Here is a 23,440-nt window from a genome sequence, read left to right on the forward strand (position 1 = left end):
GAACCCCGCGACCAGTTGCTCTTTGTAAATGGCTATAAAGCCCGGGGGAGGTCGGCAGGCACGATCGGTGGGTCCGGCGGCTCGCGGCTCGAAGGCCGGAGGGATGGAGAAAGAGGCGGCCAGCTCGGCCACTGCCCCGGGTGAGAGGGTGACCTCCTCCCGGTCGGGGTGACCGTAGTTAAACTCAGGGTCATCCCCCTGCTCGGAAGCAGGGGTCCCCTCGGAGGAGTCCCTGTCCTCCCCAACTCCCCCCTGGGTTCCGCCAGGGGAGTTATGTGGAGACTTGGGGGAGGGGATGGAAGTGGCTTGCTGCTCGATGAGGGTATCGAGCTCGGCCACCTCCTCTAGGAGTCGGGCAGAAGGAGAATGGGCGGATGGAGAGCTCATGATGTCGATAGGCTCTAACAAGTCAGGAATGGGGAAATTGGGATTGGAAGAAGAAGAAGAAGGAGGAGGAGGAGAAGATGAAGATGAAGACGATGAAGATGAGGACGAGGAGGAGATGAAGATCCTGGGGGCTCTACGACGGACCGGAATCTGGGATGCGGTGGAAGTGACGCCGGAATGGTCCGACATAAAATGCAGAAGGTGGCCAAAGGAGAAAAGGAAACGTGAAAGAGGAGGGGAGAGAACTTACTGATGATCGAAGTGAAAAAAGGATGGAGAAGTCGCCGGAATCTGGGTGCTGGAAGCCGGAAGCCTTGTTGTTGGAAAATTGAAAATGCACGAAGGAAGGAAAAATGGCAAATAGAGTCTGAGAGAGTTTGGGAGTCCCTGTTTATAGGGGGAAGAATGGGGGGAAACGGTTGCTTGAATTCGAACCACCCCATGTGAACGCATTTAAGAGCGGTACGGAGACCGAGGGGACGCGACAACTGAAAGGACGCGGACGCCACTTCCCAATGGCAGCACTGTACCGGAGGTGACCGCAGCAGAGCAGTGTGACGCTGGGCTCCCACGTGCCAAGGGTACAGATTAGGTCTGCCTGGAAGACCTACCTAATCTAGGGGGCTAGTGCAGAGGCCCCGTCCTGGGCCTATATACGTGGTAGCCCAGGAGGGTCTGAGTTGGGCCTAGGCCCCCAGGCCCATGGGACCGCCCCGCGGTACCCCCGCCGCTAGGACTCCAAGGGGTTCCAGAGAGCAATCCCGCCTAGGTCGGGATCGTTCCCCCACTGTACGGGATTGAGGCTATTCTGGGCAGGTCCCGAAACGTACGGAGGTCGGGCTCCTAAGCAGGTATAAATAGTAACGCACACCGGCTGCGCAAGGTACGCTCACTATTGGACGATTATTCCCGACCATTCTACTTCCCATGAACCTCACTCACTGGAAAACTAACTTGACCGTCGGAGCGCCCTCGGGGACAACCTCAGGGCCCCTGCTAGTTCACTCTCTTGTTTGTCTTTTAGGCTTAGGACGCGCTCTTTCCATCAGCAAGCCGAGGTCATCAGCTCAGCTCGGTCCGGGGAAGTTCCGTGCTTCTTCAGTCGGCATTCTCAAAAAGCATCAAAACCAAAAGAACTCAAGCTATTCAAGGTCGACGTTCTCAAAAAAAAAAAAACTTTTTTAATTTATGGCAAAAATTATTATATGGCAAAATTACTGTATGGCACAAAAAACTTCATGCAAAATGTTAACAAATACTTGTCCAAATTACCTTTATGTGAAGGTCGGCGTTGTACTTGTACAGCTTCTATTTGACTGTTTGAGGCTTGAGAAATCGAAGGTCTCTATTGAATCTTCTGCTTGAGGCTTGAGACTTGAGTTTTGAGAATCTTTTGGAGCTTTCTTTTGAGTTCAACTTGAAACAAAATTGAAGAGAAGGAGAAAGCCAGAAAGGAGCTGCCGTTGGGGTGAAAGTGTGGAACGAGAGTGTCAGCCGCTGAATAGTTCCAATTGAATGATTGATACCCAATGGATTTCAGGTTAGGCTTAATAACTTAAAAATATTATAAATTTACCCCTATATGTTTTAATATTTATATAATATACCCCTGGGTCGGGTACCCGCGGGTTTTTATTTTTATGTTCCGTATCTGTATCCGAATATTATGGATACCCGACCCTATCTGCTCTGCTGATAAAAATCGGATCGGATATCCTAATTTTCGATGCGGGTCGGATCGGGTCTATCGGGTTTTTCGATTTTTTTGCCCACCCCTACCAAAAAGTAGTGTTCTTAATTCCAAGAGAACTTCCTATTGATCAAAGTATGCCATAGTAGCTTTTAATCCTCGGTCTAAAAAGGGTTAATAATGCACCAAGCAACTAGCTCGATTGGAGGTTTAAGAGTAAGCCATTCCTTAATAACCTTGTTTGATAATGCTGCAATTGCCTTGTTGGAGGAATGATGGCTAGTGGAAGTAGGAAAAGAGGAAATGCTTCTTCTTATGGCAATGATTAATGATATTTTGCGATAAAGAAGATTGGTGAAACTGGTGGTTGTTTTGGATTTTTTTTTTTTGGATGAAGGCAAAAAAAGAGGAACTCATAGCTTAGTTTTTTGAGAGAGATCTCCATAATTTAGTTTTAAATATCTAAAATTTATAGTAGAAAGATCTCCAAGATGGTCAAAAATTTTGAGAAATCTTTTTGAATTTTGCAGTAGAAAGAAAAAGGTATAATGATTCCATGAAGTTGTTGCCTAATTTCTTGTGTTAATTTCCTACTGCCATTTGAAACTAGAGAAAAACAATGGGTATATTTGGATAGTTAAGTGTTTTCAAATAATATTTTGCTTGTATTAGAAGCAAATTTTCTAATTTGCCTTATTATTTCACATGTATCACATCATAAAAAGTGTTACAGTAATTATTTCAAATAATTTGGTTCTAATAAAAGCATAAGAATATGCAAGGGATGAAAAGAGTATTTTCATTAACTCCATTGGTGACTGAGATTTTTATTTCTACTTGCTGAATTTAGTCGATTGCAGCGATTGTAAGAAATTAAAGTTTAAAGCAATTAAGTGCTGAAATTAAGAGCTGGGGGTCCAAAGTGCAATCACAGCATAGTTTGAGGGCGCAAAGTGCAATCAACACTGAAAACGTAATTAACCCTTTTTTCAAAATAATTTCTTTCCCGACTCTCTCCTCAGCGCCTACGTCTAATTCGAGAGCCTAAATTAGTAACTTCAGCAAAATATGGGCGAACTTCAACAGCTGTATTACCTACCCCCACCTCCACTGCCACCACCAACGGCACCGCCGCCGACGCCGCCTCCACCGCTGTCATCACATGATGAACGTTCTCCATCTGCTTCACATCAAGAGCCTCCTCCTCCTCCTCGCTTCGATCCTAGCCGAAGTATGTTTCCTTGTCCTTCCCTTTTAATTAAATTATTGTTACCCATTATTTATGTGTTTCTTGATACTTATAGGAACCATTTTGTCTAAATTCTCGAAAGCAAGAACTATTTTGGGATTTTGTCTCATTTTTTTAACAAGTTTTGAAGTGATGGGCTGCTAACTATAGTATAGTTCCCGGTAATAAGTAAGATTTGAAGTTTCTTAATATTGTTGTTTTGTAATTGTGCCGGGGGGGGGGGGGACCCTTTTTGAATTTCTTGATGTGTTTTTGAGATGCTGAAGTTGGTGTTTGTGGGATTTGGTTAGATAATTAGAACTGCTCATTGAGATATGTTTCGTAACGACTATTAAGAAAGTGCATCAACTGCAATATTTGGTATTCGAAAATTTTTTTGAAAATACTGTCAAAATTGGTTCCTGTACGAGAATCAGGTGATTGAGAATTGAGAAATACATGCGGAACTGTTAGCTTTTGAAAAGGATGTGATCGTATTATTTGTTCAAAACTCCAGAAAAAGTTTTTTTCTGTTATTTTTAAGAAGAAATCTTGACAACAAATGCTATGAAGGCGTTTAGTACTCCCTTGAATGAATAAAGACAAGAAAAATTTAAATGAATTGAAAAAAGAAAGAAATTTTCCTTGAAGTAATTTCAGAAGAAAATGTTAAAAACTCTTGTGAACTCAATCTCTCGGAGTTTTCTCTCCCTTTCCTTCTTGGTCTGTTTTTCTGGGTTCTATTTTATTTCTTTTTCAAAAATATGATTGTCCAAATATTATTGAGTTTTTGGTTCTGGAGTCAACTTGTGTGGAATCGGACAATTATCACCAACTTTTGACTCAGTGAGTTGAATCACCAAGAATTGTCCTAAGTCCTACTGAGCTACTTCAAGTCTAGCATCTCCGTCACAAAGGAGTATGTTATCAGGGTGGTGGATCATGTTCTGGTCAGGACTTGGCCGAGTCCTTGGACTGTGTATATGAGAATTGCAAGTTTTGTTGGGGTCATTTGAAGGTTCATCTAAACTTTGATTGTTGGAGCATTCAATAGTAGCAAGAAGCAAAACGAATTTTACTTGTTTTGATGCTTTGTAGTTCTCACTTCACTTTCTCCCTGGTGATAGTGATAATGAAAGTCATGCTTTAATTTCCTTGTTTGAAGCATTATGAAGTCTAGTATATATGTGTATATATGTGGTGGCAACAATAGATAAAAAGTACAATAGATTATTTTTTTGGATAATTATTGGAGAATAAATAATGGACTTCCAAGTTTTCATGAGTGAATTCTTCATTCTATGTGATCAATTGCAGTATCCTGTATGAATAGGAATGTGAAAAACTGTGAGCTGATATTGTGGAATCTGTTCCAAACCATATTTGAAAGCAAAAGAAATCTATCTGGCAGTTAAATTTGTGAAAGTTACTTCTTGGAAATTCACTCGAATATTTAGAGATTGTATCATTTTATACTAAGTTCATTTGAGATTTTGTCATGTCTATATTGTGTTTTGAGTTTGCTTTTTGTGGGTTTTGTATTGTTGAAAGCAATCTAAACAAAAGCTGCTGCATATATGGATGTCTATTATCTAAGCAGCTTTGATGCTAAGATGTTTTTAAGACATGCACATGGTCTCAAATTATGAAATATCATACATGGTAAACCTCTTTATCTTTTTTGAGCAACTTACAAAGTTGTACCATGAACAAGACCAAGCACTCAAAGGTTTGGAAATTGAGTTGGCATCCATATGTAGGAATCAGGTGATTGCTATAAGAATGCCTAGGCTTATGGTGTATTTGCACAGTGGGTTGACTGGGTTCCCGGACTAAAGTTCTGTCTTAACAGGAGATTGGTTTGGATATAGAGTTGTTTAGTTTAGCTTCTAGAAAACAAAATGAAGGATATATTACTTACAGAAAAGGAAAATTGTAGTGAGCCTTTTAGATTATGAATTATGCTTTATCTGACATGTTACATTTCCTTTAATCTTTTGAAGTGGTTGGTATAATAAGAAGAAAGGCATTGATAAAGGATCTGGCTGCGGTGTACCACGCAGAGTGCCTAACATACTGCCAGGAACTTTTGGAACTCCAAAGCAAATTGGAAGAGGTTAGTCTAACTGGGCGTCAAATATTTCATGTTATAATCCAAGTTCGTTTATTATATTAAATGGTCTCAATGCTGAGTAATTGGCATCTTATCTTTTTCTTTTCTTGTTAACTTTCTAGTGGCTTATGAGATGACGTAAACTAATGGGCTACCACTAGGGTTACCTAAATTATGCATGCCCAGTTTAGAGGAGTTTCATATTGGTTGTCACATCTCTTTCCTATGTTGTCCTTGTTTTCTGAATGTGTTCGAATTTCCTTTGTACTGGTTGCTTGCAAAAATGCTAAAGAACTCATGAAGCAAAATAGGTTCAGGTGAAGGGCTTGATTGTGCAAGTATATTGTAGTGTAAACTGTCTAAACTAGATGGCTTAAGGAGATCATAAGATAGTGTCCATAAAAATTAAAAAAAATAAAAAATAAAAAGGTGAAAGAGTGCTTCTGGGGTGATGAAAACTTCTGGGAACAATTATAAAGATAATAGGGCTGCTTGGGTGACTTGGCACTACGAGCTAATTGGGAGCTTGTTTAGTTTTATGATTAGGAAGAGGTAAAATTTGTCCTTTGGATCACTTCTAAAATAATCATTGGCATCACACCTAGTTTCAGACTTGAGTTACAGGATTCGACAAAATCACAACAACTGGAAGAGGTTCTTTATTAGAATAGGAGTGATGTATGAGTTAGAATTTAGAACCAGAGAAAGCTGGGCTTTTCTCTAATTGACCAAGATTCAATAAACACTTTGTAGGTTTTCTGAGATTTAAAATTGCAGCTTGTGTCCAACTAATTTCAGATTATGATACTAAGAACCTAGATAAATGTTTAGGAAAGCATACTAAGGCAAATGAAATAATTCAAGATACTTTAATGCAGCTTGTTATTGCTCACAGGTTACCTTTTCTCATGTTACAATGCAGGAGTTACTGTAGCTATTGGTCTTTAAGTTATATTAGGACTTTAACTGTTATTTCCTTCGATACCTTGATTCGGGTCCTAGTTTTATTTAGTTTCCCCTTGTTTTGATTTCTAGACGAGCAAGGCTTTCAATTTGAGTGTTTTTTTTTTTGTTGGGCTTCTACACATTAGTCCTTTTGGCTCTGCATTGAACTTATTTTGGTTTTGGGTTAATTACATCTAGACCCCTTGTAGTTTGACCAAATAACAACTACATCCCCTGGAGTTTGAAAAATAACAATCATCCCCTTTGATATGATATTCTTATGGCAAACACCCCCTCTGCATCAGAAATCTAACATCCGTTTTTCTCAGGTCCATTAAGGAATGGTGTGAAAATATCAAATTGCCCATGTAGATTTTGTAACATAGAATTTTCCTATTTTATATGATTTTATTCTTGTCATTTGAGGAATTCTAACAAAAAAGAACTACTGCCAAGAAAAATCATAAAATCCATGGGAACATCGATCTCTTCATCACCACCATTACTCATCTCCACCACTGTCAAACCCCAAATCCAGAACCTTAAAGCCTTCCAAATCATTAAAAGATGAGAGACACAAGAATCGCATTGAGAAGAAATCTCATAAGCCCTTCAGCAATTCATATGATCCATAGGCATCTATCACCCTCCTTAACCCCAAAATCACTGGGAAGTACTGTTAAATTCCACAACGATCCACCTTAAATATTACTTCTCCATCTAGAACATCAAAGAAAGAGGTGGAATTTTATGGTGCAGTTCTTATTGAGGAATTTGTCCTTATATTGTTCACGAGGAGATAGATGATTTGGATATTTTGGTTACCTGGGTTTATGGTGATATTCGAGTATAATGATTTGGAGTTTTGGATATTTGGTTACCTTGATATTCAGAGTTTAATTGCGGATCACTCAGGCTCGTGTTTTTGATGTTTGATTGCTGATTGGAGATGGCAAGGGTGGTTGCTGTGAATTTAGGATTTTGGAAGCAAGCAAAGTGTGCATTTGATTGATTTTCTCATTCTGATCTTCATTTAACTTGAACTCTTGGGGTGGGTTTGGTGGTCCCAAGGGAAGAGAAGGTCAAGGATTTAATAGGTATATTAGTATTTGGTGGAGGTTTCACCACTGCGTAGGAAGGATTTCATGGTGGCTCTAAGGAGGGAGGTTGTGGTGGGACTTTTGGAATAGGGCTTCTGATGGAGATTGAAGATTTCTGTGATACAATGTGAATCTGATGAAAGATGCAAAAAATGAAGTCGCATAGTCATTTTTTCCTTTTCTGTAAAGATGGGTTTTGGTGCTTCTTTTAATTTTTAATTTTTTAGTTGTCATTATTTTTTTTATTGGTTTTAGTTCAGTGCATTTTAGTCCCAAAATGAGTAATTTAACACCGTTTGGCATCAGTTAAGTCAAAGGGGATAACTGATATTTTTTAGACCTTAGGAGGTGGAGTTGTTGTTTGGTCAAACCACAATGGGTGTGAATGTAATTGACCCTTTGGTTTTTTGTGATTAATGGCTTTTTGCCTGGATATTCTAATTAATGGTTAAAGTCAACCCCATAATCAAGGTTATCTCTTGGTTTTCCAAAATATGAGCTTGATCATGAATGAAATTATTTTCTGGATTTTTCTTGCTATTACCTGCGTGAATTGGCATTAAAGTGGATGTTCCACAACTTGGTAGATCTTTGAGCAGCTTAGGCTCAAGGAGATTGAAGGATGTATTGGGTGCATATTGCATCAGATGGGCAGAGTGAAGCATTTAGAAGCCATGGAACCTCATGTTAAGAGCAAGGCAATGATAAAGTTTTGGACATATGAGAAGGTAGGACGGAGAACTATCCCCATGCGTCATGAATGGATGGTTCAGGAATGCAGCAATTATGCCACCTGTTGTGATGTTCACCCACATGAACTTAATGACATTCTTCTCAGCTATCTATCTACGTCTTTAGAACTTCAAGTGGGAACTCTTATCTCTAGACAGCAGCAAGTTACTAGATGTTCCTGCCATTTGTTAGATTGACCTAGAATTAAGAAAAAGATATTTACTTTATGCCTATAATGATGTAAAGAAGCCCCAACAACATGGGATACAACTAAATTTGGTGAAATGCAAGCCAACATGATGTTGACAAAATCTCTTCTCAGTCATCTTACTTCCAATTTAGTTGCTGCATCCTTGTGTTTATGGGGCTCAACTTTGAATGGTTGATACAGGAAGAGAGCAAAAAAAAGAAAAATTGGAGAGGCTTGATTGGAACTCCATTTGATTGCGTTAAGAACAAACAGAGCTTGAAGTGTAAGTTTTATCTGCAAGCTTGAAAATTTTTGGATGCTAGAGATGATTCTATAGATTGAATATTGTATGTTGTTGCTGGGTTGAATAGATTAGCTTGGTAGGCTGACTTTTTGGTGGTGCAATGCAAAATGAGGTCAAGGGCGAGTTTTCCTCAAACCCAGTCTTATTGTTCGTGGGTACTATTCTGTTAGTTATTGCAGCACTAGATTTTTAAGCTATTTTAGGTCTTTACTGTATTTTTCCTTTACTTTTGGGTTCAGGATTCCTCTTTTTTATTGCGTTCCCTTTTATGGTGATTTCTTTTTCAGGGTAGAGTTTTAGTTAGACCCTTTTAGGGTTCCCCTTCTATATATCTGTGCTTTTTAGTTCTGGCTGTGCATTTAAATTTTTCAGTTTTTTCGTGATTACAGTAATTGCCATTTCTGATAAGTTTATTGTGTAGAACTTCTGAGTTTGTTGTTTTAAATTCAGCTGCCTAATCAAGTTTTTCCCTTGGTTTTCCCTGATAACCTTTAATCAACTTTGTTGGTTTTCCCATGTCACATTCCCAGGAGGTTGATTCTGAAGATGAGCTATGATAGAGCTTACGTCAAATTTTCCAAAATCTTGAACTTTTGTTTCCCTTGAATTGGTTACCTGCTGCATCATATTGTTAGTGAATTCAAGAACAGACATGTGCCAGTCTACAACTGGCACAGATTGCAAATTCTAATCACGAACAGTTGTAGAATGCCTTACTCAATATGAGCCTAATTAGACATTATATTTAGAAGTTGAATATGAATAGTAATAGGTCTGCACCTCAAGGTTAATGCACATTGCCAATCTCACAGAGAGGAATATGTAGTTTAATGAGTTCCAACTTATCTATGTAACCTTGTTTAGCTTTATTTCCTTCAAGTTTTATAGAATTTGCTTCATTGTGTTTGAAATGTGCGTTCAAGCTTTTGTAGCTTACTTTACATGCAATGATAGGACAAAGATTATCAATCATGTTAGCAGATGAATTTAAGTGCTCCTCATTATGACACAAAAAAATAATAAATACCATCAATTGCACTAGATATAAAGTAGTATGTGAAACCTTCTTGGATTAGGTTCTGAATGGAATTACCACTGCCAGACACACAAACACCCAAAAAGAAAGAAGAAATTAAGAAATAGGTAGAATGTTTTTTATGCTTTGCTCTTTCTGTTGTCTTCTAACTTTAAGATGATGAAATAAAATTTGAGAGTTTCAGCAAAATAATGTGATAGGGTGATCTAAATTTTGATGTATTCACAGAGTAATTGACAGGAGCCTTGAACTTCAAGTTGTTCTATTTGCTGATATAATTTTCAGTGGACAAACTGAGGGAAGAGTTTAAAGAAGTACAATACACTAGAATTTAATTTAAAGGTGAACTTTTTCCAAAAGTAATGTTTTCAATTATGTAGGCACGGTTTTAGTGATCACCATTTTAATCATTTACTTTTTATTTTCTATGAAATTGATAAATTCATGTATCTTTTTTCACCTGACTCAAACTTCTGAAATTAAGTTAATAGAATGGTCACAAGTAGCTACTTCACAGACATTTATTGATCACAAACACAAATAAAGCAAAAAGTAAGAAATTTGATATGGCCACATGCTGGAATGAGTAATAATTCAAATAAAAAGTGAAACCTGGGCATTGTGATAGGCTCAGTATTTATTATAAGCTAAGATCAGAGGAGTACATTATGAGACATGTTAGGCAACAGGCTAAGATTCCAGGTAGTGTGGATTTGAGTATATTTTGGGAAGAGTTGTTATGCATCATGACTGGAAAACATTGACCCTGCTTAGGATAAACTCAATTTAATTAGTTGAGCGGAGCTGGGTAATCTTTTCAAAACTCCATTAAGGTTTCTTCAATCATATAGCTCCATTATCTTGTAACAAAAAAGAGCTAAACTCGTCTGTGCTGAAGATGTATGTTCTTACTGCAACGTTTCTCACTATAACTGAATACTTAGCTTATCTTCATGAGCATTGATCTTTTTATTGGAAAATCAGCTTAACATGTTGCATTTCCTCGGCGATGCTTGCAGTCTCATACAGATCTGAAAATTCCAGAGAATTCCAAGAAAGAAACCATAAGGCCCCCAAAACGCCTGAAGAAATCTCGTTGACTATCATTACAATTGTAAGGTTCATCCTTTTTTTTTTTTCCATTTGTTCTCTTTGTATGCGACTAAGACCAAAAGTGTACACTGTGGAGGAGGATTAAATTAGTGTTAAAGAATCTGGTCCTGAGCAAATAAAGAACAGGTGTTGAAAGGTCACTATACCTGATTTCAGTTTTCTTTTGGGGCACAGTGTGCACTAGTGTAAATATCTTCAAAAGCTGGAGCTCCACTGGTGAGCCTTATGGTATAGCATGGCTGGTTGACCTTTTACTCCAATCTGTAATGCATGAAATTCTTGAAATTGAAACTTATACTAAGCTGCTCAAAATGAACTTTCTTTGTAAAAACTGAAACAGGGTAGTCAGAAAGTTTGAGAGTTTGATCTTCACACTGGTGGACAAAATATTATGACTTGGGAAATTTGAAGATGTTGCATTCTGTGATTGTAATAGAGGAACAGAATAGCCCTGTTTACATGTGAGATCATCGACAGAGAAGAGGAGGTAGATGCTAGTAGTTCCCCTGGCTCTGCAGATTGGATAGGTTAAATTTGCTTATTTTCACTGGTTGCATATCTATCGCCTGGCTGTTTTTGTGGCGCTAGAAATGTTGTAATGATGTTTTTGGTGTAAAAATTGATAAAACCTGTATGTATCAAATTAGTTTAAAGCATTCTCTTAATTAGTGAAGAATGCACTTCTCAGAAAGTCATCTATTAATGTTATCTAATTTTAAGATGAAGAAGTGCCTATTTTTACACTTGGATGTGGTTGTTTTACTTTTGCAGGTAATTTATGCAGAACTATTATACTACTCTTCGTTATACTTTTATTTTGAACTCTAATTGCATGCTGGCTGTTTACCTTGTTTGATAGATGAACCATATGAGGAAATATATAATTGGAATGTGTGCAAAGATTTGGATTCCATCAGCAATATGCTCAAACTTGGTTTCAATTAAATCAGTGAATAAGTAGATTCTAACGCAATTATACTGTTTATACTACAAAAGTTGAAAGATTATATATGTAACGTCAAAAAAGCTGAGGACTCCAAGGCTCTTATGTTTGCTCAATTTATCGAGTTCAATCCACTGTTTGTTTGGTGCTAAATCGGGAAACTGGGCAAACGCAGAATACAGGTGGGAGCGATTTCCAGGTTTTTACTATGTTTTTATTGCTGATGATTGCTTTTGCTTCTTGGAAGCAACCCAAAACGGATCACATCCTGCAATCATGTTGTAAAACCTCAGGAGAAATAATAAGCGAAAGCAAGTCCTCTTTGCTACTTTGCCTATTGCATCCACTGGTTTCCCTTTTGTTAAATGGCGCCTGACAATTTTAAAAGCAACTCTTGTTAATAACTATACCCTAAAAAGCTTTTATATGGGTCTCTTTTTTTCTTTTCTGCTCCTCCATCCAAACCGAAATTCGCATGATATTTTCAGTCAATAAGTTGAAAATTTCTATCTAGTTCTTTAGACTCTCGGCATTCAAGCTCAATTCTCTCCATGCAACAAAGAATCAAGAAAGTACAAGGAACCGGCTGATACAAAGAACTGTTGCCAACCGAGGGTGTGAATTGAACTGGAGAAAATACTCAATAGCCATATTTGGCAGTTAAGGTGGCCCTTGAAACCTTTGTTGGAGGCATCATTGGCGGTCTTGCCAATTGTGGCTTTGACTTGAGTGTAACTGCAGCGTAAACAGTATAAGAACTTATTCCCATTGCGAGAAGAACCTTGGGATTGATTCATCAAACTTTGTGCTTATTCCTTTTTACTTTTTGGTGCCATTTATTCTGCCGCTGATTCATTTACTAACTATTCATCTCCTGCTGCTAAGACAACTTTGTCATCTCCCACTGTATTCCTATAATAACTCCTTAGATTGTCCAAACTTGTCTAAACTTATTTTAGTTTCCTTATTTCATCTCCTATCATCTATTATGATTTCAGGAAGTAGTAGAGGATTTCAACAAGTGCTTATACGGCACATTTTCAATGAAGCAATTGGTTTGCAGAACCAACTACTCTTAGAGTAGTTATCCACCAAAAGAGTTAGAGTTAGAGTAGTTAGTTACCAAGAGAGCTTTAAAACTCTACTTAGGTATAGGTCAAGGGATCTCTTGACCTGCATTTTAAAAATCCAGGCTTTCCTGGAGATTTCGTCAACGAGTGCGTAAGTGCCCGTCTAGACTAATGATGGTTCAATTCCCTCCAATTTCTTCGGAAAAAAAAATTGGTTTGCAGATTTTTTGGCCGAAGAGAGTTTGCAGCATCAACAGGAGGATTTCATTTTGTATTCTGATTTCCCTCTAGGAAATTTTACCATTTACTTGGATGATTTGAGGGCAACCTCATATCCCACAATTACCGTAAATCATACATCTAATCATATTTAATGCTAGTCATTTTACTTGCTACAAAAACAAAGATTAGAAAAAAAAAATTGTAAAGCCCTAGCTCAAGAAGTCAGGTGAGCCCTTGTCCTTGATATCATTTTGCATAGGATTTGCAAAAGCTTAACATGTTTCTTGCTTTTCCTCTTTTGCTACATTACCATTTTTCTTGAAGGGAAAAGCAACTATATTAGAAATTAGAATAATTTCACAGTTGCCATCTTGGGCATCTTAAAAATTCATGCAACAGTATATAAAGTCACCACAAAAAAAAAAGGGAAGTGGATGAACAAAAGTTATATTGCCTTTGTTTAGAAAGATGGATCCGTCTACAGTGGGAGCTGTACAGCACTTCCTACTATACGAAGTGGGTACGTGTCAAAACAAGGAATGGACACATGGGATGATATGAAAGTTAAATTGGTTTGTAGTTGGGAGACCAAGTAGGGTGGATGCACTTACAAAGCGCCTAAATGTGACAGTTAATATTCTTAATTCCAATATTCTTTTATTTCTTTTTCCATCTTTTCATTTTCTTTTTAGACCTTTTCTTTCATCAGTTGCATTTCGTGTAATTATTTTTCCTTTATATATATATATATATATATTAATTTGCCGTTCAATTCCCATTTTAGTATGTTATTAAATTGGCTGCTTTCATGTTTTACTTAGTGGACGCTCAATATTTTCACCATGTGGCCATATTTAATGATAAATACTCTGTATGCAGTATATTTTGTGGCCATATTTATGAGATTTTGTGATATTTTGATCTAATTCAAGTGTTAAAGATGTTATTCTCTTAGAAGTTGATGGTTGAGCTTTGTGATTAAGTGTTAAAATTTTTGTCTCTTTTTACTTGTTTGGTTGGTTGATTTTGTAGGAAAAGGGACAAAAGATCTGAATAAAGTTTGGTCATCAAAATAAGCAAAGAAAGCAAGACATGATTAGATGCATTAAAAGTGATCATGAGGCAGGGGAACGAAACCTTATGAGGTTTCTGCTGAGGATTCCAGGCAGAATGGTCTCTGATTCGTTTCAAAATTTTTGCAAAGAAACCAGCCCAGAAACCTCATGAGGCTGCCTCGGTTTCTTCTGAGGATTCTTTCAACCAAAAAATTCATGCAAGTTGCATGCACAACTTGTGCAATTTGGTTCCTTTGGTCATACACTTTCTTGCTTTGGAATGAAAGATTAATTAGACATTTTGGTGGTTAGAAGATCAAGTTGAAGCAATTTCAAGAATATCTTTGTGTCAATTCAAATAATCTAAAATCATCTAGATTCCATGGAGCCACTGTCTTTAACTTTTGAACACAACTTTTATTTTGTATTCACATGGAAGAAATGGTTATCTTTTGTCTTGCATAGAACAATGAAGGGTTATAAATAAGAGTAATACTTAGACATAAAGAGAGGCTGGCTAGTTAGCTAGTAGTTATCTCAGTGTTAGTAGTAAATTCTAGTTTTGTTAAAAAAAAAAAAAAAGATCAAAATTGAAGATCTCTTGGTGAAGAACTACTTATGTACCAAACTTGAAGAACAAAGTTGTAAAGAAGAGTTTGAAGAGCTTGTTTTAAATAAGATTTCATCAATTTTAACTCTTACTTCTTCATGTTATTCATTTTCTGTTATAAGAGTAACATGTGCCTTAACATATCAAATTTCATGATTAGCTAAACTATTTGTTCATAGGGATAAAGATGAGCTTGTAGTTTTTTTGACTTGGTGTTAATTTGTGTTGAACTTGGCTATTTTGTGACTTGTTAGTTTATGTATTTGTACTTCATATTTACAGATATTAGATCACCAATTATGAATCAACCAAACATGTGTTTGTGCATAGAACTTGTCTTGCATGTGTAGTTCAAAATATATAAATCCTAAATTACATGTACATGTTAGTAGGTGATGGATTTAGGTGGACTCAAGTTTATAACTTTATTGTACTTCATGAGCTTGTGCTCGATTAATTCATGCAAATAGTTGAAGATTAAGTATATGTCCTGTTTGATAATCCAATTTAGCACTTAATTTAATGGATTCAGATCTTAATATATTCAAACCATTAGACAACCAAAAATTGAACATCTGAATTAATTAAGTGACACTGAATTTCCTAAACAAAACTTGCTCCCAAAATTAAGTGATAACCTATTCACTTATCACTACTGAATGTGATATGCACTCAAATGTATTAAATTTAATAGTTAACAATTCAATAACATAATGGATTTAGATTTTAAATTTTAGATTTCAGACTTCAGTTTTATCAAACAAAAGTTTGTTTATTTGTGAAAGCAAATTACAAAATGATTTAAAAAGTTACCTTCTTAATAAGTCACAAGTCTGTGGTTTAGATCAACCAAATTATTTGCCTATCTTGAACTACAAGAGATTCATAACCCTTTTAAATTTCTTCAACAAGGTTTTTAGTTTTTTTTTTTAATTTTTTTTTAAGTGTAAGCAGGAGGACTCGAACCCAAGACCTCTTATTTGCATTCTCACCCCCCGTATCACCCAACCCATCCCTCCCCCCTTCAACAAGGTTTTTAGTTACTATCTTTTCATTTAGACTAGTATTGTCTAAAGTAAGTTTGTCTTTATTTGTATTCTTAATTGTTTAGATAATAAAGTAAGTTTAAAAAGTTGTAGTGGTTATGTGATTTTTGTGGTATCGCCTTTAATTATCCTTATACTTGTCTCGACCTATGTACTTGCGAAAAAAGTGAGATAATTGGACTCAATTAATTGGATAATTGAAAATTTTAACTTGGAAGATTCAGGCACGTCATTTAATTTTTTAAATTTGAGTAGATTTTAAGTGTTTTATTTTTTGTAACAATCAATTCCATCCACTTTTTTCACTCACTTATTCTCCTCTTCTTTTTCACTTCCTTAACTATCTCAATTTTTAGTCAATTTATTAATTTATTGTTTTATAAAGTTTGTATTTTTTATTAATTATGCCTTCTGAAACATTTTTAACAAAAAAAAAACCATTTTATCAATCTATTCATAATTTTTCTATCCTTTCAATTCTCCTAAATCACATTTAATTTTCTATTCTTATTATTTGGTTTGATAATATATTATTATTACCAAAATTTGAATAAATTTATTCTTTCTATAATTCAATACATTTATGAAAATTTCAATGGATCTATTAATTCATAGTTTTGACACATATTTTAAACACTATTCAATTCCTACTCTAAAAGATTGTTAAATTAGATTTTTTTCGTGTTTTGCAAAGTGAGAGGTCTCTCACGAACCACGTAGACAAACTTAGTGTTCGTGTTTCTTGATGATTTTTATTCTTTTTTTTTAACAATCAATTTCACTCCTTTTTTACTTATCATGTCATACACACATATACATATAATAAAATTTAGAGTAAATTGCGAGAATGATCACTAACCTTTTTAAAATGGTACAGTCTGGTCATTGAACTTTTCTTTTAGTTAGAAAGATCACTCAACTTTTTAAAATGGGCATTTCAGGTCACTCTTTGCTAAATCAACCGAAAATGACATCTAGTTTAGGACATTTTTCCCCTAAAAACTTAAAATAGCAGGTCAAATATGCTTATTTTTGTTAGTTTACCAGCTGAATTAGCTAGCATGACCCAAAAGTCCTATTTTAAATAGTTGAGTGAGCTTTTGGCTAAGAAAAGAATTTGGTGACCAGACTGTGCCATTTTAAATAGTTTTAGTGATTATTTTGACCATTTACTCTAAAATTTATTTGGTCAACTTTAAGTGTTCCTAGTGATCAGGGGAGGGTTCTTAGAGTTCTTCTCGCTGTCAGATTTTGAATTTGGCAATTAAGGATTGGAAAGGTGTGGGAGGGGGAAGAGGGATAAACAAAAACCTTTAAATATTTTATTTTTGTTAACAAGAATCATTCCCTTCTTCTTTTTTGCCAACTTCTTTTCCACAATTTAAATGCCATGTTTAACATTTAATTTGGGCAAGTGTTAAATGATTTATTTTTGTTAATAATTCAAAATTTAAGTGTGTTATTTTTATTAACAATGATCAATCTTGTCTTCTCTTCACTTGCTTCTTTTCATTAATTTCCATACTTGTACTTATTGTGTTTAACATTTAACTTGACTAGATTTTAAGTATTTTAATTTTGGTAATAATTCAAATTTTCAGTGTTTATTTTTTTCAACAAGAAATGTACCTCTTTTTTTCCTTGATTTTATACTTGTTGTGTTTAATATTTAATTTGGGTAGGTTTTGAGTGCTTTATTTTTGTTCATACTTCATCTTTTAAGCAGCTTTATTTCTAAATAGATTCATGTCATATGACAATTTTCCAAATCATGAAGACATACCTATTCATTCATTAACATGATAAATTCAGTAATTTCGCGCTAACCATTCGTATGGATCCAATTCTTTTTTCCTTTGAATTAGGCCTATTAATTGCCATAGTGAATGAGGGTACTGTGAGGATTTGAAATTTTGCTTATATTTTCTTATAATCCTCTTTTATTTTGAATAAGTTAATTTATAATTCCTTTACTACTAATTTACTCCCTCAATAGTTGTATTAAATAATAGAATCGAGAGTTTTACTTTTACTTTTATAGTTAGAGCAAACTAGGATTTTTGTGCATTTTGGTAGTTTGATCAGTTGGTGAGGTGTGTGTACTAAAATTGGTGGATAAAAGCGAGTTTTAACTAAGAGGAAGTGTGTGATCAGAAGTGCTAAAAATAAGTTAGTGAATCATAAGTTAAAACAAAAATACGAGAGAGTTAAGCAAGTAGGCTTGAATCGACGTGCGTCATTTGTTACCGGTTGAGTACACCATTTGACTAATACTTTCTTACCCTAACCTCCTTGATTTTATTTCATTTAATCCTCCCTAAATTAACCCTAAAGCCAAACAAAATTATTGACTAAGAAAAGGAAAGAAAAGAAAAAAAAAGAGGAAAAACTTGGCCTTGCCAGGTGTCAATAATCCAAGACAAGTTTGACCAAGACAACTTTCTTCCTTCTTATCTTTCTTTTGGACCAATTTTGCTTGATTTCTTTCTTGTCTTGGCCGAACCTTAGGAGAGAAAAAGAGAGGAGAAAAACTTCGATTTTGATATTGATTTTGCCTTGTTTAAGTTGGAATCACAAAAACTAAACCGAACAAACTAGCACTAAGGAAGCAAGGAAACTTGTAGCGGAGAGTTTTTGGAGAGGAAGCCTTCGTTTCTTCATTATTTTCAAGGGGTTGAAGGTATAAGATGAACAACTTCCTTTCTCTTTTTTATCCTTGCAAGTTATGGTGAAGAAGACTTGAAACTTGGAATTTTATGGATGATAATCTAGATTCGGTGAAGATCAGTGAAATTTCAACCTAGGGTTATGATTTTTCAGCCTTGATTTATGTTATTTATCCACAATATGTTGGTATTGAGGTTGGCTATGGACTTGTGAGGTGATTGGTAGCTTTATTGTGACTTTTCAGCTTTAAAATATGAAATTCCAGCTTTATTAGAGACTTTCCAGCTTTGCTATTGTGATGTATATATGCTAGAAGTGAGTTTTAATTGGATGGTTTTATGGCTAGTATGAGAACCGAATTTATCTTATAACTTGTGGTGTTGATTTAGGCTGATTTGAGATGGAAATGTGGCCAATTAGGGAAACACAAAGGAAATGCTGTCCGTTTTATTTCTTGAAGTTCAAGCGAGTGAAATCGGAACTTGAGCGGTGATTCTTGGTTAAATTGAACTTAGGTTGTTTAGGATATTTGAGTTCCCCTTAGTAGAGATGTATAAGCTGAAGTTTTTGCCAAATCCTAAATATTTTATAAGGAGAAAGTAGCGACCACTTTAAACACGATTTCCTAGTTTCTTATACCAAGTTGGGAACTTAAAAGTTTTAAATGGTTTTTTATCGAAACCAAAAGAACGAGCATGAATTTTCTAGAATTTGATAAGTAAAATGAGTAATAGTTAAATGAATTCTATTTACTTGATTTTCTTTAAGAGAAACTTCTATATTTTGAAACCCTAATTGATTTCAAACTGTTAAACGGTATTTTATCGCAAATTTGGACTCCAACCAGGGAGTTAAAATTGAGTTGGGTTTTGGAAAGCAATAAATCATTGGTGAGTGTTTTCTAGTGCATGTTTGAACTTATTACTTGAATGAATTGCTTTGTTAATGTGCTTGGATGGCACTTAACTTTTTTGATAGGGCAAGAGTGTACTTTATTACACTTGCCCTAATGTGACTTATTGCTGTGCACTAGTTACAATTGGCTTGATATATATATGTGTATGACTTGGATACTGTCTGGAATTCCAAAAACCCTGTGACTAGTTAATCGAGTCGAGCCGGCAAGGGCCTGGTCGATAAGATAACGAACCCTGGGTCTACTACTTTGTCGAGTGGAGTGTTATCTTCTCGACTAATTGGTATGCTCGAGTATTACCACTACTGTTATATTGGAGTTCGGGTCCTGTAGTGTGAGGACTTGAAAAATCCCTTATATTTTTCTTAAAAATTCCCTTTAATTTGGAATTTATTACTTTACAGTAGCTTTACTACACATTCACTTTCCCAATAGCTACAAATAATCATAGAAATAAGGATTTCCTTTTTACTTTCTTCGTTACAATAAACTAGGGTTTTTACGTCTTTTCGTAATATGAGAATCGGTACGGAGTGTGTATTAAATTTAGTGATTAAGAGTGAGTTTTAGATGATATTACATGTGTGATTAGTAGTAATAATAATAAGTTAGTAAATTATAAGTGAAAACCCTAGTACGTGCGATTTAGGGAAAAACGGTGTGAATCGACGTGTACCGTTGACTACAGATTGAACACAATCGACGTGTACCGTTGACTACCGATTGAATACACCACTTGACCACCACTTTCTTATCATAAAATATCATTGTTATTAATGCATAATATCACCCCTTATCAGATCATTATAGCCGAAAATGTTGACTAGGAAAACCAAGGAAAAGAAAAAAAAATTTTGAAAGTTAATCTCACGGTGACAAGTGGCGGGCCATCCCAAGGTTGTTGACCAACCAATTTTTTTCATATTTATCACCAAAAATCAATTCAATTGCTCCTTATTTCTGCCATTCCAGCTGTATATCTCAGTCCATAACTTTTGATGATTACAAAATAATTGGATGTTACTAATATTCTTTGAAGAGATTGTTTCAGGAATTGGAACAAAAACAAGGTCAAAGACTTGAAGCCAAAACAGGATCAAAAATTGACAAATTGCTGAAATAGCTGTCGGACGCACAAAAGGACCATATCGGACGGCCGACAACCATTGAGTAACTTTGGACGCATGAAGAACTCACACTCGGACGTCCGAAGATAATAAACCAAGTCTTCTATGATCACTGACCTCGATCGGACACACAATACCTCAATACCGGACGTCCGACAAACGTTGCGGTACTTCGGACGCAATACACTAAGAGCACCGGATGTTCGAAAGAAATGAAGAAGGATTTGCAAGTTTACATCTTACCTTCGGACGTATATTGTGGAAGGACCGGACGTCCTAAGAATCTCAAGAAAATGTCTTGAACTCACTATCTTCGTTCGGACGCAGAAAATCAGAGTACCGGACGTTCGACACCACCAACGGCTAGTTGACTCTTCAGCTGCCTTCTATCTGTTGACAGCATTAATTGAAGAATTTTTTGGTCTCCTATAAATAGAGAATAGTCAATTACTTCAAGATTAATTTTACACATTAATTCTACATCAGATCTTGAGTGATTCAAGTGTAAGAATACTCCAAAAAGAAGATTTGTACTCTTAGTTGTGTAATCTTCATTTAGCTTTTCAAGTGTGATTCAGTTTCTTCAATAGTGTAGCTTTGTGAGGGTTATCCGAGTGATTGTAAAACTTTCTTGCTTGATCGAGTGAGACTTGAGGCAAGGAGGAAGTGATCCTTCCTTTGTACACAAGAGATTGGTTGTAAGTTGATCAACTTGAAGAAACTTGGTATATAAAGTGATATTCAAACTTAAGTCAAGTTTGAAACTTGATCCACCATTCTATCCCTTTACTTACTGTCTTGTAATATATATTGCTTATTTCTTCTACTCACAATCACTTGTGCTAGTCCATTAATTGTTTCTTTGTGAGGTCCTTTAGAAAAAGAAAGCAAGTTCTAGAACAAATGACTCATATCTTGGCTAGTTTTTAAATAACCTAATTCACCCCCCCTTAGATTGTCTTCGATCTTTACAATTGGTATCAGAGCTTGGTCTCCTAGAGATTAAGCTCAATCGGTTTGGGAGTAAAAATGACAACCAACAATATCATGTTCTTTGAGGGACAATCTGTCACTAGACCTCCAATGTTCAATGGGTCAAACTATGTGATTTGGAAGGAGAGGATGATCATTTTCTTACAATCTATTGATATTGAGTTATGGTTTATTGTTAATGAGGGTCCATATGATGCTTCTATTATTGATGATAATACTCATAGGCCGAGACCAAAAACTAGAAGTGAGTTGACTGCTGAAGATAGAACTCATCTTACTCTAAATGCCAAGGTTATGAATGTATTATATAGTGCTCTAAATTCAAATGAGTCCATTAGAGTCAAAAGCTGCAGATCTGCAAAAGAAATTTGGGATAAACTTAGAGAAATCCATGAAGGAAGCGAGAATGTGAGAGAACAAAAGAAGTCCATCCTGGTCACTAAGTATAAATCCTTTATGATGGAACCTCATGAAAACATTGACAAAATGTACTGCAGATTAAATGATCTTATCAAGGATTTAGAAGTGCTTGAGAAGAACTACTCTCTAGGTGAGAAAAACAGAAAAATTCTGAATGCCTTATCAAAGGATTGGGAGAGTAAAATGACTGCCATAGAGGAAGCTAAAGATCTAAATATCCTACCTATTGAATCTCTTATTAACTCTCTAACCTCTTATGAGCTGAAACTCAAATCCAAGGTGCAGGAAAAAAAACACAAAGATGAGGAGGAGTATTGCTTTGAAAACTTCACAAGATGAAGATGATACGGCCTCCCTGGATGGAGAAGACATGGAAGGTGACGACAGTGACATTGCACTCATCACAAGAGGCTTCAAAAGAATACTCAACAAGAGGAGATTCAGAAAATGTGGTCCGAGCAATTCCTTCTCGAATCAGTCCAACAACTTGAGAAATAAAGGGAAACTAGAGTTTAACAAAAAGCAAACTGATAAATGCTTTGAATGCGGCCAACCTGGATACTATGCAAATGAGTGTCCAATAAAAAGGAAGAAGGAGAGCAAAGTTGAACGAAAACCAAGGTTCAACAATTTTCAGATCACCTGGAATGACTGCAATTCAGAAGGTGAAGTCGAAGAAGAAGAGGAATCTGCCCAAGTGACCTTCATGACCATTGGTGATGAAGAGGTAACTACGTGTAACTTTCTAACTGATAGTGATAGTGAATCTGATAATGATGTTAATTCATTTTTAGAAAAAATACACAACAGTTTGAAAGAATCCTATGTTAGAAACAAGGAACTAAAACAGAAGATCAGTTTTTTAATTCAAGACAATGCAAATCTTTATCGACAAAACAAACACTTGAAAAATGAAAATGAGAATCTGAAAAGGATTGAATTAGATTTGCATGTTAAACTCGACAGAAAAATAAATTTCTGTGACATACTAAAAAATGAACAAAATTATTTGAAAAGAAAAATAAATGATCTTGGCCAGTGGCTTCAACATCAGAAACAGAATTACTTTAAAAAAAATGTTAAAAAATCTCCCTTTAGCACTCATCAGAATAAGTTAAATCATCATGCAAATGATTTTACCATCTATAGGAGAAGTCAAGTTAGTTTTGTTAAACCTGTTCATTTGAATGATCCATCAACTATGTACAGCTTTTGTTGTCAATTTGGTCACATGAATAGCAACTGTCATATTAAGAAAAATATGAGAAATGGTATGAGATGCATGTGGATGGTTAGACATAATGCTAACTCTCAAGGACCCAAAAAGTAATGGGTACCAAATATTATCTTGTGGATTTTTGTGTAGGCGAACTTAGTAAACATTGTTAAAGAATCAAAATAATTCATAGATAGTGGATGCTTAAGACATATGACCGGTATGCATCACAGTTCATCAAGCTAAAGCCAAAAGCAAGTGGAAAGGTAACTTTTGGAGATGATAATAAAGCCAAAACTGTTGGAATTGATGATGTT

The 23,440-nt window shown here is 35.7% G+C and overlaps 1 protein-coding gene across 1 annotated transcript; it reads left to right on the top strand.

Moving 5' to 3' along the window:
* The first annotated feature begins 3,112 nt into the window (after positions 1-3,112).
* Positions 3,113-8,811, top strand: LOC113783484 (4-O-methyl-glucuronoyl methylesterase 1). The gene is made up of 4 exons (XM_027329633.1): positions 3,113-3,308; positions 5,309-5,421; positions 8,051-8,191; positions 8,587-8,811. The coding sequence occupies exons 1-4, from the start codon at positions 3,146-3,148 to the stop codon at positions 8,689-8,691; spliced, it is 522 nt and encodes a 173-aa protein (XP_027185434.1). The 5' UTR covers positions 3,113-3,145; the 3' UTR covers positions 8,692-8,811.
* Positions 8,812-23,440: the final 14,629 nt, after the last annotated feature.

The sequence above is a fragment of the Coffea eugenioides genome, chromosome 9 (assembly GCF_003713205.1).
Source record: "Coffea eugenioides isolate CCC68of chromosome 9, Ceug_1.0, whole genome shotgun sequence".
Lineage (NCBI taxonomy): Eukaryota > Viridiplantae > Streptophyta > Magnoliopsida > Gentianales > Rubiaceae > Coffea > Coffea eugenioides.